Source organism: Miniopterus natalensis, chromosome 20, assembly GCF_054644295.1.
Source record: "Miniopterus natalensis isolate mMinNat1 chromosome 20, mMinNat1.hap1, whole genome shotgun sequence".
NCBI lineage: Eukaryota > Metazoa > Chordata > Mammalia > Chiroptera > Miniopteridae > Miniopterus > Miniopterus natalensis.
The window spans coordinates 19,974,428-19,989,339 of NC_142100.1; the positions used below are offsets into that span (position 1 = coordinate 19,974,428).

General features: G+C 40.8%; 1 protein-coding gene across 8 annotated transcripts in view; it reads right to left on the reverse strand.

The window, feature by feature from the left end:
* Nucleotides 1-14,912, reverse strand: part of GIT2 (GIT ArfGAP 2) — a 42,611-nt gene that overhangs the window by 6,378 nt on the left and 21,321 nt on the right. For 3 of the 8 annotated variants that reach the window (XM_087828427.1, XM_016201571.2, XM_087828429.1), the window contains 7 exons: nt 14,712-14,823; nt 13,808-13,950; nt 11,730-11,879; nt 7,798-8,046; nt 6,112-6,201; nt 1,993-2,075; nt 1,259-1,447 (listed from right to left, as the gene is read on the reverse strand). In XM_087828427.1, coding sequence (XP_087684553.1) covers nt 1,259-1,447; nt 1,993-2,075; nt 6,112-6,201; nt 7,798-8,046; nt 11,730-11,879; nt 13,808-13,950; nt 14,712-14,823 — 1,016 coding nt within the window. Of the gene's footprint in view, nt 1-1,258; nt 1,448-1,992; nt 2,076-6,111; nt 6,202-7,797; nt 8,047-8,086; nt 9,369-11,729; nt 11,880-13,807; nt 13,951-14,711; nt 14,824-14,912 lie in introns of those variants that run through there. The other 5 variants (XM_016201572.2, XM_087828428.1, XM_016201569.2 and 2 more) reach the window with 4 other exon arrangements.

Consider the following 14,912-nt stretch of genomic DNA (forward strand, 5'->3'; position numbering starts at 1 on the left):
TTACTTAAAGACTGCGCAACATTTTGCTTTAGTAATAAGATAACGAAGTTGCTTGTTGCCATGCCTATGGTGTGCTGAGAAGGGGAACCAAACACCTGCTGCACATAAGGCATGATGAAAGCATGTGATCAAGAGGATGCCTGCGGAAGGAGGACGGTAACAGCATGTAATTTTCGTGGAAGGAGGCTGAGAAATTATGCAGGTTCCCCTTTTTCTCTAAGGATCCTCCAGCAGTCCAGCCATGAAGACTAACTCTTATCCTTCAACAAACACTGACTCTTCCTCTCTTACCGAGTGGGAAATGACACTGGGAGAAGTCTGCACTGTATAAAAAAGGGAAAGGCAGGAAAAGGGAAGGTCAGCACGATAGCGCAAGGAACACAGAGAACGCCAAAGCCAAGGGCATCTTTATATGGAAGAACAGAGGAGAAAGAAGGCGCAGTACTGTGAGCAATTTTTGTTTGTGCAAAAAGAGCATTTCGTCACTCAGGGCCCTAAAGTTTGCTGACCTAATGAAAATAATGAGATTGTTCTTGGGTTTTGACCGAACTGTTGTTTTCTCTGACCAAACTCAATGGGATGACATTAAACCATGTTTCATGAGTGTCTAGACCAGGCCAGCCACGTGAAGCTAGGATGTCTCCCAGGACAGCTAACAACTTGCCTGAAGCTCTCTGAGGAGAAAAGGACGAGTGAGAATGTGAGCCAGTCCCTTCCTCTGCTAAGAAGTGACTGCTTATGTGGCTCTGCTCACAGTGAGCAGTTATTCGAATGGTGATCTGATCAACTTTTATTGGTAAACTGCTTGTTTCTTAGACGTTTACACACATATACACACAAGCACATGCACACGTGGGAGACATAAGAAATCAGATTCATTTCAGAATGCCTTTTATGTCAGCAAACTTTTCCCTAGCTAAGGAGGTCACAGGGAGCAGCAGTGCCAGGAAGAAAAAAGTTCTCAGGTAGCTTCTCTCCCTTCTCCATCTAGAACGAGGAATATTGCTGCCCCAACTATACAGCAATTCTATTCCTAGAGACGTGTATTTTCAGAGTATTTCATCAGAAGATTGAAAATACCATGTTAAAAAAAAAAAAACACTCAATTTACAAATTTGTTCTTAAGCCTGTTACGTAAACCTGAAATTTTCAAAAACCTTTAAAATCAAGACATTGCAAACATCCCTGTTCCTAACTGCAGCAGCAGCTCTTCCAGAGCATGTACATTCTCCCAGGCAGGACTGTCAAGCCCCCTTACCTGTCATGTTTATTTTCTTGGGCTGCTCTTAAGAGTTCCTGGATGTTTTTGGTGATCTGCTCAGTTTTCCGGATGACGTCTTCGGTGCTGGGGAGAATTGGGCTTGGGGCCGTGGGGGGTTCTGCCATATCTGGTACTGAGCCATCACCTTGCCACACCATACTCCTCTGCCTTCCCTTCCTGCTTGACCTGTGAACATTAAAGAGGCTAAATGCAGCAGGTGCTTATCCCCTTCTTCTCCGCTTCTTGAAGCCACTGCATGTGCACTTGCTGAACACAAGAGCAGGCTGCTTCTGTGGTTTCCTTCATCCTGTCTGGCAGGAGACCCACGGTAAGGCTGTTTCATCAACAAGCAGCCGCAGCTCACATTGGAGGCTATTTCATTTACCACGGGGCTGGAATAACTGGAATGGGGAGGATGTGTTGTTATAAAGCCATCCCTAATTGAGCCAGTCCCATGGGGTAAAAATGCAGAACACGCCCAATAGCGACTTAAAGTGAAGTACTGATTTGAAGCACATTACAGAGACTCAGAGACAAATAATGTGCTGGTAAAAGAGAAAAAAAGGCCCCTATGGCAATGAGATGAGATGTTGAACTATGAACTTATAACACAATATTTTAAGAATTTATGGGGCTGAAAACAGAGAAAAGGGGTGCAGATGGTGAACTACAGCCTGCTAGATCTCTGATTTAAGAGCCCAACCCCCAGTACATCCTTCCTGCAGCTGTACCCCAGATCATCTGGGTCCGTGTCGTTGGGAGTGTTGTCATAGTCACTTTCAGGTGTGCTGTTCTGCTTCTCCAGTCTGGACGCCTACAAGAGAGGAAAGGCGACCCCCATTGGTTTAGAGCACAAGACACTTCTTGGGAGCCTTCCCCAGGAATCATTACCTGTTAGGCTACATGGCCTTCATGGCCCAGATCTCATTTGGGACAGGAGCCAATCCTTTATTGAAAATTTAGTAAAAGATGAATAGTGGATCCAGAAATGCTTTCTTTCCTCTTTTGCACCATTTCTTCTTAGCTCAGTGGCTACTCCATAAACAGATCCTTAGTACGAACTAACACAGACATACAAGGCAACACACCCACAAACACCCATAGACCTTCAGCACTGGAAACTGCCTGCAGATGACCTAGTCTAACACCAGATGAGAAAATGAAGGGCCCATGAGAAAATTATACACCCAAGGCCACAGAGTCGGTAGAAAAACAGGCCGAGAATCCAGGTCTCCTGCTACTTCCAATATTCCATGCCTGGGGTTCTGAAGATCACCACTGCTCAAAACACATATGGCTCTCCAAGAACTACCTCAGAGATGGTTTGTATGAGCCACACCAAAAAACCAGTATTGTTAATTTATTGCCACATGTTGTTTGTGAACCAAAATGGATTAACCCAGTGTGACACTTGGTTTCCAACTCTTTATCTGTTTCCCAAAACACCTAACCCTTAAAATATAAAGATTTGAGGCAACTGTGGAGATTCAAAAATGGGACACAGATTAAAAGAGGAATGCTAAAAATGTGTTGAACAAATGGCAGCACTGCTAAGCATAGGGTCTTCCAGGGTGACAAAACTTGAAGGGGACCATATTCCCTTGAAGGGAACTATGTTAGTTCTGGAGTGTCTAATAAAAATGGGTTTCCCTCAGTATATATATATTTTTTTAATTTACTGATTTTTTTTTTTTTGAGAGAGAAAGAAACATCAATTTGTTGTTCCAATGATTCATGCATTCATTGGTTGATTCTTGTACATACCCTGACCAAGGATCGAACCTGCAACCTTGGCATATGGGGACAATGCTCCAACCAACTGAGCTACCAGGCCAGGGCCACGCAATTTTTATTTCAAATGACCTGCACAATTCAAAGGACCCACACAGTTCAAACCCACATTGTTCAAGGGTTAACCAGTGGTTGGACGTCTGCATGTGCAAAGGGCCAACTTAAGTTATAAGCGGATTTTTGAATGCAGGGCTGGTTGGTGCCCCTAACCCCCATGTTGTTCAAGGGTCAACTGAAAATTAAGAGCCTTGTTTAAATATCTGGAGACACTATAGTTTCATACAAGAGTGGCTACTTTAGAGTAAGTCAGTTTAGCCCTAGCCAGTTTGGGTCAGTGGCTACAGCATTGGCCTGCAGACCGAAGGGTCCTGGGTTTGATTCTCGCCAAGGGCACATACCTCGGTTGCAGGCTTGATCCCCAGCCCGGGTGGAGGCTCGAGTGGGAGGCAACCAATGGATGTGTCTCTCTCACATCAATGTTTCTCTCTCTCTCTCCCTTCCACTCTCTCTGAAAAGCAATGGAAAAAATATCCTCAGGTGAGGATTAAAAATAAAGTCAGTTTAAGAACAATCTACATAAAATCGAATTATTTGCTCCTTATTGGTATTGCTGCCAGGCCCTCTGAAGGCCCTTATGTGGGCAGGCAAGGCAGCCAGCCCCCAGGTGGGCAGACTCCTTATTCACATCACATTTTGTTACTGTCCTCATGGCCTCTCTTTCTCTGTCTGCTGAGGTATTTCACATTCTCCCCAAATGTTCTACTTGGTCCTAGCTACCTTAATATAAGACACTTGTGCTGGGCTCCTAAAATTCATCCTTTACCCACTCAGATTCATCTGGCATCTGATGATGAAAAGTGTTGGCTTGGAGCTATATGGAAAGTTTAAGTTCTGTAAAACTGACTATAACTTTTAAGATTCCTTTGTTTATGTCTCCTATAAGCAAGCAGTTCATTTCACTTGCTGCCTTATTTTATGAACCAATCAGTAAGTTACTGGCTACTGGAAGTCTAGATGGAAAACCAAAGGCAGGCACTGTCCAGTGCAGGGAACAGCAAAACCAGGCTCTTTGAGAGATGAACTCAGAAACAAAAACCCATCTTACCTTTCACAGGGAATATTTGACCAATCTTTAAATTTTTCCTTCAGTTTTTATACACACACACATACATATATGTACATTTAATGTAAAAAACTTGCATTTAATAATTATTCTGGAAAATTCACCCAGAGCTGCTCCAGTGGAAAAATCTAGAAAATAGAATTAAGCCCAGAAAATCCCACATTTTTACAATGGATCTTTTTGCCTTCCTTGACATAGATTTGATAAATACAAATCAAATGCACTAGTCCCACAATGATCAAAAATACTAAGGTTCATTTAAACATTTTAAAAGAGTAATAACTCGTATCTCTAATAAAAATACTCAGGAAATGTTTCTCCAGTACTGAAAACAATGGATAGCAGTAACCATCCAGGAAATCAGTTACTTACGAATTAAGTCCTTCATCATTGTTGACAAAAACATATGTACAGGATTTCAAGTTAGCCAGGATTTAATTTTGTGAAAATTACTGTAAACATGCAGAGGTAAGATCCATTAGTTAAAAGTGCTGCTCTCTCAAAGCTGTTAATAGAAAAGTTACTGTATAGCTGGTGCTGGTTCAGTTTATTTAATAGATTTGTAACTTTTTTTAATACAGACATGCCATAAAAACCTAAATTCATGATAAAGCTTGAGTTTATCATGCTTTAGGATTATCAGTTTAAATGACTTAATTGTTAATCTTGTATAAAACTCCATTTCAGCAAGCAGTCCTTGCAATGATTCTCAAAACTACCAAAAAAAAGTTTTATTTTGTGTGGTGTTTTTTTTTATTTCGCAGTGGACAAAAGTTTACTTGACTTGTAATAAAATTTCAAATGAGATATTTCATTTCTATTAACTGCCCCCTAGTTTAACTGAAATATTGTAATAAAAAATCCTGCAGTTCCATTTTAGAACTGCTCAGACGACTTGAGGTATCATACATATATCTAGAATTATTTTTAATAGACTGCTTCAAAACTGCAGAGAAGAACCCCAAAGGGCCTCGGGGTGCTGTAAGGCACTGGCAGTGGAAAAGAACAACTCATCGTTTCTACTTATGTGCAGGGAATGGACAAAGGCCAAGTGCAAATCCCACCGTGTCTACAAAGATAGTCCCACACCCACAGCCTGAGGTCTTCAAGGCTTATGCTCTTTTTACGTATGTCCCAGCTTGCCATCAAGTCCTCTTCAGGCATGCAAGTATTTATTAAACTGACAGGGCCTTTGGGAGCAGAGATGTCACCTAAGTCCCTAGGACCTTTTCACTGACTTACCAAAAGCCTGGGTATGGAGAAGGTGCTTAATTAAATACTTGTTGCCTTGGCTATTTTAAAAGGAGTTTACCTGAATCATGTACTGTTACTGGGAACCCAAATTATACATCAGAAAGTTGGACTTGACCAACTAATAAGGTGAACAGCTTCATACTAACAGCCACCAACCCTTCCAATACTGCTATGTGTTGCAATGCTTACATGAGTCGCAGGGACCGCAAGACCTTGGTTTGTCAAGTATGGTGTTGACAAAGTATGTTAAAAGGTTAAAAAAAATAAAAAAGCATGAAGTTCTAGTGTTTCAGTCAGCCCAAATATACTAGTTTTAATCTGATAACTAAAGAAATTTGATAGATGTGCCCTACTACAATATTTAACCAGCAGCCAGCTAATTTTCTGATTGTTTAAAACAAGAGTGTGCTCAGAATAAATGTTATAGGGTGAACTGCAGACTTTGTTAAATAGTACATGAAACAAGAGTAACGTGGGTTAGACAAAAGGGAGGCCACATCCTATAGACGTGTGTGCATGTGTGTCCGTGCATGCTGCTGGGCTTGTGACACACCCAGAGAGAAAGCGCTGCCTCATGCAGGAAAGAAGGGCAGTTAACAGAGGGACAGGAGGGCCAGAAACACAAAGCGCCCAGGAGCACTGGCCCTCCTCCACAGAGCAGACCATTCAGAGTGTACTTAACCCTTCGGGTGCTTTCGTCCCTGGACCAGGAAAGTGTGGAGGGGAAGGAAGGCAGAGATGAAGAGGAGGTCACAAGTGCACTCCTCCCGATCTGAAAGGGGAAAAAAGAAACGCTCGGGAAAATACAAACAACAAAAACCCTACCTACCACCTACCCTGGCTTCAGCCCCGGTTTCCCAGTAAGAGTCCTAAAGAGCTACTCACCGCGTAAGATCAGTGCTAAAATTTCTGACAGGGGGCTGACTGCCATGCTAGCTGATGACAGATGCTCAGACATGTTTATGTTAAATCCCTTAATGAAATGGCTTCCAGAAATTACTCAGAATTTATAAGACTATTTTTCTATAAGGAAAAATACCTAACATAATTTATCAAATTTGCTGATAGTTTTTAAAAAAATAGCCTTAAACAAGTATTTGTTTTTTAATCGAGATAATATGAAATGAGAAACTACATGAATGATTAAAAGTTGGTATATGTTATCAATCTACTTTTTAGTAGACATAAAACTTTTTCAATAATAGGACATTCTTACATTCTAAATGTTTCTAAAATTTAAAAATACACTATGAAAACTAATAAAGGTTGCTTTTCCTACATTTTGGCTTCAGTTATAAAAAAAATAAGGTTCTTAAAACTTAGTTCAATGACATTCCCATTACACCAAATGTATCAAATCAACTGCTTTAGGATGTTTAACCCAAACAACTTAAAAAGTTGAAGTAATGGACTCCCAATTACAATATAACAACACTAATTTTACCACACTAAAACTGGACAAAATTAAACTAGGGTTTAATTTACCAGACCATACACATCTTTTACTTTTAATTTACTCTGAGAATTTTTTGGAAATTCTTACAAAATTTGACTGAAAAATAACTGTGACATTAAAAAACATAAATACTACTCTCAGAAAAACATCACAAAAGTTCAAAACATCTGTAACATTTTGTCAAAACAGATTTTAAAAATAAATCAATCTGAAAGAAATAGATTACTTGAAACCCTCAAAACACAATACTTATCCCACTGTAAAAGATGTTAGCAGCCTGTTACAGAACACAATATTTGGAATACAACACTTGTAAAATCGAAGTACAGTTTTCACACCTCATTCTTATGAAATGACAAAGTACTGCTTTCTCCACAATGGGGAGAAGGGGATGCAGAAGCTAAGCAGGCACGCTGACCACAAGTGCAGAAGCTGTGGAGGCCCAGAAGCTTCTAGACCTACCCTGTGTGTCCAGACCACAGATGCCACCTGCTCCACCTGCTCCCTTGAATTCTAAGGGCTCCAGTTCATAAAGGGGCATGTACCTGTCTGGCCTGCCTCAAAGATGGAGGCACTTACTTCTAGTGGAGACCTTAACTATTTGTTTTTTGTTTTTAGAAGTGGGGAAGAAAGTTTGTTATATTAAAAAAATAAATTCCAATAGGGAGAAAAGGGAGGGGAGCTGAGCAAGAGCCAGAATCCCCAGCCTTATTGGAAAACTTTTGGCCAATGGCGTTGTGTGCTTGCAGTGTTACCACAAGCATCCGTCAACATGTTAATACAGCGAACACAACAACTCTCATAGCCCAGTTTGGCAAAGCAGAGACGTGGGCATCGGCAGGTTCAGAAGAGGGAATGCAGGAGTCAGACTGGACAGAGAATGAACAGTGGAGCGCCAGTGGTGTTACTTACGTGTGCGGGAAATGGCTGGAGTCTCGTCCTGCTCTCTTCAGGGCGGTTCACTTCTCCCATTGGGAGATATGGTTTCTGACCTGATCCCGTCTCGTACATGGACATGGGCCTACTGCCCCGGGCAGATGGACGTCGCTTTAAGGAAGAGTGGCTGGAAGTGTCTGTATACTCAGAACCAGTTTGCACCTGATATATATTGGTTGTGGCCTGTTTCCTGAGGTTCGAATTTTCACTCTGGAGTGTTTGAAGCTGAAAGAAATGTTTGGTAGTGGGACTGTGTTTTTCTATAGCAAGCAGAAAAAAGCAAACACCAAATAAATGAATACAACTACTAGCTTTAAACACTAAAAACAGTAACAGCTAGCTGGGTTGAAAGTAAAAGGCAATTACAAACGAGAACTTTATCTTCTAGAATGAATGAAATGCAATTAATTTGCTTCATCCCTGAAGCATATTAAATAGCTTAATTTCTGAATGTGGAAAAGTTGCAGTTTGGACTTTTTAAAAACAAAATGTCTAACAACTTAAAATTTGGCCATGGTGGACCTGACAAATGTTTGCAGGCAAGCTGAACTCTGGATTATCCTAAGGCTGTTTGTAGCAAGAGCTTGAGATCATTAAGACATCGCTTAGGTAACTCGCTTTTCAAATGAGCCCTGAGCAATTTGCAAATGCCAAAAATGCCAGCGGACACCATAGAAGCAGCACAAAAGTTACTGGAGTTGCTGTGCAAAGCAAGAAAGACGGTGAAATTCAGCTTATGAAAAATAAGATCAGTTACTGCTTCCCAAAAAGCCAACAAGAAAAATCATGATCAACAAGTTTTTATTACATAATACTCTTGATGTTCCAAACAATTTAGCACATTTTAAAAAATAGAAGGAACCAAATCATAGTACGTTTGCTATATTAACATATCACGAAGAAAACTGAAGACCTATTGACCTGTTAACATCTTCATCTGAATGCTCCACGCAGCACACTCGCTTCCCTTTGGTGATTGATCAGCTTTCAGCCAGGGCCGGAATATGTGGCCTCTCTCCCCTTTGGCTTTGTCACTCAAAATCACGACCACGGTGGTGTCAGCTTTAAACACTCTAATCTGCCTGGCACCACCCTATTTTAGTTAGAGGCTGTCACTTGGAGACCCTGAATGCTCTTTCCATTCCTCACATGCAGGCTGCTTCATGGTGTTTGATGAGTTAGTTAAGGGATCAGCAAGGAATCATGTTACTCTTTGGCGTCTGGCATTTTAAACACAATTAACTGAGTCCAGTCTGCACAGTGTCCTTTCCCTCTGGTGCTCCTTCATCTTCCATGACATTTTACAAGCTGGGTGTGGTGTGAGTTCAGCTGTCTACTCTTTGACAGAGATTGTAAAATCTGACCACCAGGGCCAAGGCTTAGGTCCACAAGCAACTGTATCTGCACCAGAAGATCATTACTTTTTCAATAGCAAACCCATTCAGTGTTAGGAGTTACTTTCAATTTTTATTTATAAAGCACCGATCTGTGAAAAATACACCAATAGTGGCTGCTCCTCTTCATTAATTAGCATCTTTTCCAAGCAACTGTTAAAATGTGAAAGATCAGATACAAATCAAGCTACTTTGTCAACTATATATATAAAAACTTTACCTAACTGTAAAATAAAATCAATACATCTTTGCTAAACAAACATATTCCACGTACTTTATATTAATAGTGCCAAACTTCTGTGAAAGCCTGGCTTACTGCCTCTGCCAAAGAAATACCCTCATTCTCAGTTTTCTCGAACAGTAATCCACTAAAGAATGATAGATTGCTTCTCCACCACAAAGGCTTTCAGGGTATAACTTAAGAGCTGCAACTCCCTTTCCAAAGAAGGAACAGCTGCAAAGTGACAAGCAGCCACGGAAAATTCCTACATTCCAGGATACAGATAGGCGTAAGGTGCCTGTCAAAACTATGTATTAGGGAATCCATATCCTCAAGTGAAACGGTCAAGGTCCAAAGAGTGAGGAGCATAACTGACACATGCCTGTCAATGAAGGGCTGGGGTGTCTGGTCACGTGCCTGTCTATGTAAATACCTTCTCTTAGAGATTTTTAGACAAGGCCTTGAAATCTGAAGCTTTACCTTAACACTTTCATGTCTCTGAAACACCCAGTCTGGATCTTGCTTGCATGTGTTTAAATGAGCACAAGTTCCTGGTCTCAATTTTTAATAATTTTTAGTATTCTGTATTTAGAGAGATGTCCTCGGATAAATTTGAATGATGCATATCTTAGTAAGAACTAGACCACACTTTTTTTGTTTGTAAGGAGTATAACAGGAAATGATAAGTTACAGATAATTCAATACTTTCAGAAATCAAAAGCTTTTCTAAGAATTGAGGGAATAATTCATGAGCAATGGCAAATAATTTCACTCTACACTTCTTAAAGAAGCTCAAGACATTTGCTTTCAGAGATAGGTTATCTCTAGAGATTTCTACAAGTACTAAAAGGAGCATTAGAGAATAAAAAAGCTGATGCTTAGTGAGTTGATTTACAGTGGCAAAGTCAGCATGTTTCAGAAAAAGGCACCTCAACAAAATTATTAGTTCAATTAATGGGTCGAGCTATAATTCAGTAAACAAAAGGTATTTCAGAAAAGACAGAGGAAGTGCAAGCCCTGTGTGTTATGGCTCTTGGTCTGTCTTGTTCACAGTTGCACACCAGTCCTAGACAGGGCCAGCAAGGCACAGAACAAGTGTTAGGTTAAAATATGATTGATCTTCAGGCATTCTTGTCCCCTTCTATTATAGGCAGTAGAGCCATCTACCTCAAAAGGTCTCAACAAATGATCTAGAACTCAATACCAAATGATCTAGAACTCAATACCAGGCCAGGGTGCACTGCAGTGTACTTCTCTGACAAGCAGAGGGCCATAGGCCCCTTGTTAGTTCTTGTTTCCTTTAGGCCCAGCCACAAATGAAATGCACCATGTCCTCTGTTCTTGATAATGATTCTGAAGCATGACTCTTCAAATGACTTTGTTTGGTTTCTGTTTAAAGGAAGTGTACAAAATCTCATATTGTAGAGAACTGAAAGATGGGATCAGTTACGCACAAAGTCTTGGGCAGAATTTAGACTTTTTCAACTTCCTTTTCTTAGAATTCTCACAAAGAATTACACATATAATCACCATCTGAAGCATATTTCTTGCTATTATTAGCCATACTTCTTTTAGGGATTAATATATTCATGTATCTCTGACTCTCTTAAAAAGCAGTGAACGAGAAAATGCTGAGCAAATGGGATTGTTTCTTACTAGTGTACAGCTCTCACTAGTGCAAAGAAAATGTTTTCTTATATTCATTGAGAACCTGCTCTATGGCAGGCCCTGCTCTAGGCTCTGAGGACATCATAAATTAGTGGTTAAGTACTGGTGGAAAATAAAGCAGGGATGTGGGACAGGGCTGCCAGGGCAGGGGTGAATAACAACTTAGAATAAGAGTGAACAGGGACAGCACCCCTTGCATGGCGTAGGGTGGGGTATCGTGTGGAATGCTGATAAACACAGATACCTGTCCGGGGCTTTCATATGCTCTGTCTTTCTGGTATAATTATTCTTTCAGAAGGAGCAATAGGAAGAATCACATCCATGGAGTGGCATCCAGGATCCCAGGAAGCACAGAATAGTGCAAAGGTTAATACAACTGATATAAGCACTTAGTAGGTTGTGTGTTTCTTCTATTGAGAAGTGTACTCTGGATTTATTTATCAAAGCTACTTCATCTGAAATATCCAAATACACACTGCTTCCAAAAAGACAGCTTGGCCCAGAGATTTTTGAGGTCTGTTACAATAACTGCTTTTCTTCCTTCTGACCACAAGCATTGTGCCTGGGATTCTTCCTTATATATGGAGTTAAAGCGTCAATCATCCTGGCATTTATTAACATGTTACCTTTTTCTGCATAATTCTCAGCTCGTCACTCAAGTTGTTATTCACCTTCATTAGCTGTTGTATCTTGGCCTCAGAAGCCACTAGAGCGTTTTTGACCTCCATAAATTCCTGCACAGTGACTGGTCCATCTGATAAATCTGAATCTAGGCTCTAAAAATAAATTGGGGAAAATGTTCACAATCTGAGACGATGATAACATTCAAGACTAACAGCTAAAGAATTTCAAATTCTGACCATGCCAGCTGGATTGCAAAGTTAATCACGATAAATCAAGGCTTCTGAGGATAATGCAAAAATAAAACATAAAGGTGGGGTTACTATAATATTTGAAAAAATTTAAGTCAGTATTTTCTAACAGAATAGGCAGTGGGGCTATAACCTGCGCTGACAATGACTAAGCGCATTTGTCCTGTCTTGTCGGCCTCTCCATGGTTATTCACTTGTCTTTTTTACTCAGTCTTTCATTCATTCATTCATTCCAATAGATTTTTACTGAGCATCAGACAGTGTTCTCGGGGCTTGAGATATATACGAAAATAAAATAGATAACAATTCTTATTTCCATGGTGTTTATATCAAATAGAGGAAGGGGAAAAATAAAAATAATTAACTATACAGTATGACAGAAGGTGATAAGCGCAGTGGAAAATAGCTAACGTGAAGGAGGGTAAGGGGCTAGGGAGCCGAAGTAGGGCTGAAGGTAGGAGAATTTTAATTAGACAGACAGGGTAAGCATTCAGGTGGGTGAGATGTGAGCCACAGCCTAAAGGAGGTGAGACATTAGTCACATGGCTGTCTGGAGGAAGAACGTTCCAGCCAGTGGCAGAGCTGAGCTAGAGTGAGTGGGTGTGCAGGGAAGGGAGGAGTGGGAGGCCCATCAGCGAATAGAGGACCCTTTCATGACTTTCGCTTTCACTGAGTGAACCCAGTGCTACTGGGGAAACCTGGCAGGGGTGTTTCAGACAAGTGACTCTTGCCATCCTCTCTGCATTCTCTGCATCTGCCAGCCAATAGCACTACAGTCATGTGAGCTAGAAATCCTCAACACATCTTCTGTAAGTCTATCTCCTCCCCTTCAAACATCCAACTTATTGCGAGGGCCTGTCTATTCTATCTTCCTGTTCATCCAATCTCAAATGTTTGCTGAGCCCCTCTGTGGGCCAGGTCTAGGCAAACGTCCCGGGGATTCAGCAGAGGGTGGACCAGCCAGACCCCTGCTGCCCTCTCCCTGGCTCACACTGTGCTACAGTGATCTCTCTCCCATCTGGACCTCCCAGCCCAAGCCCTGAAGTGGCCTGGCCAGCTCTTTAGGAATATCCTAATTGGGTTCCTTTCCTCTACTCTCTGACCCTCCAGAACACTCCTCCCAAAACAGAGGTCCCAAAGTGGCTGATCATGTTCCTCCCATGGTGTAACCTCTGCCCTCTGCTGCAGCTTTGGGTCACACTCTGTTTAGGCTATCTCTATACATCACCAGTTTCCCCTGCAAGACACCCTCTTATTTCATTCTCTCTGCCTAGACAACTCTTCCCTGCCTCTCTACATGCCCAAACCTATACGTGTTTTAAGACATGTTAAGAGCCATTCCACTTACAAAGACTCACGATACTCCTCAGTAACAAGTCGTCTCCTCTCAACCCCCACCCTCTTCTGTTTGAGCTTCTTATAATACATATCATCGAGTACCTTTTATTACAGCTATTTCTTTTCTCAGGCAGTGACAGCCTCACAGAAAAGGGACTAGACCTCATTCAGGGGCATATCATTCAGAGAAGTCACTCAGTAAACATTTGTTAAAAGAATAAAACACGCCAGTCCCTCCTCACAAAATTTTATAAAGTCACAACTGCAGTAGGGCTATGTGATTCAGCAATTCATTCAGGGACAAAGGACCCCCTCTTTTAAAACTATTTACCTTCCTTGACCTTTGCTTGGCCCAAGCTCATCAGTAAACCCAACTTTACCTTCATAGCACTTTCACAGGGCTAGCCCTCAAGTGACTTACAAGTAAGGCAGTTTTGCAGGAGGAAAGATTTAAAAAACAACAACACAGTCTCCCTTTCTGTGTGTCACCTCACCTTCTGCCTGTTTGCCTTGCTTGCAGTGGTTTCCAGATCTGTGTCTTCATCTGATGCCACACTGTCATAGTCCGGCTGGTCATTGTCTTGACTTTCAATACTGTGCTGGTTATTGATTGTTTTCAGTATGAGCTCCACATTGTCTATCAATAGAAGCAAATAACTTTACTTCAGGATTTTTAAAAACGCTTTTTAAAAATTTTTATTGATTTTTAGAGAGAGAAAGGGGGAGAGAGAGAAAAACATTGATTTGTTGTGCCACTTACTAATTCTTGTATGTGCCCTGACTGGGGAACAAACCCACAACCTTGCAGTGCTGGGACGACCTTCTAACTAACTGAGCTACTTGGCCAGGGCCTTAAAAAAAAGCTTTTCCCCAAAAAAAAACTATTGGGAAGGTTTTTGGGTTTAGTCATTTAAAAGACTGAAAGAAAATGACAGAAAAAGCAATGTTATAGCCACAGCAATATAGGGATAACAGAGCAAGTTATCAACCAGACAGATAGCCTACTATAAACTGCATAGAGAGATTTAAGCATCTCTCTGAGCTACTCTCCAAATGTGGGCAAATTAATCAGATGGTTTAGGAACACACTTTTTAACAAGATTTAAATCAGACGTCTGGGTTAATTTCAGGATGTAACTTTATAGAAATAAAGATAGGTGACCCAAGAGGAAAAAATTACATATATATCTAAATAGTAATTAATAACGCTGAGTATTTATAATTCACCAAGGCTCAAAGAGGTAAACTTTCTGTCACAACATGGAACCAATAAAAATTATAAGGCTTTAACTAAGCTATTCTGTGGATGACTGCTCTAATTACCTTGTAACTGTAAATCTAACACTTGTGTGAAATTTATAAGGCCAAAGAAGCAAACATTTGTTTTGAAACAGTTACCTTTTGAACTAGAGAGAGGACTGCCTTGCTGTCTCCTCTTGGCATCACTGAGAATGTCAATAACCAGAGTGGCAAACTCATGGGCATTAAACCGAGCTAATTTCTGTCTGCCCTGAGGGTGAAAAAATAATTGGAAATACTCCCAAATGTCACAATACACACATAAATATTCACGTAAAAGTAGTCAGACTATTGGTAGAC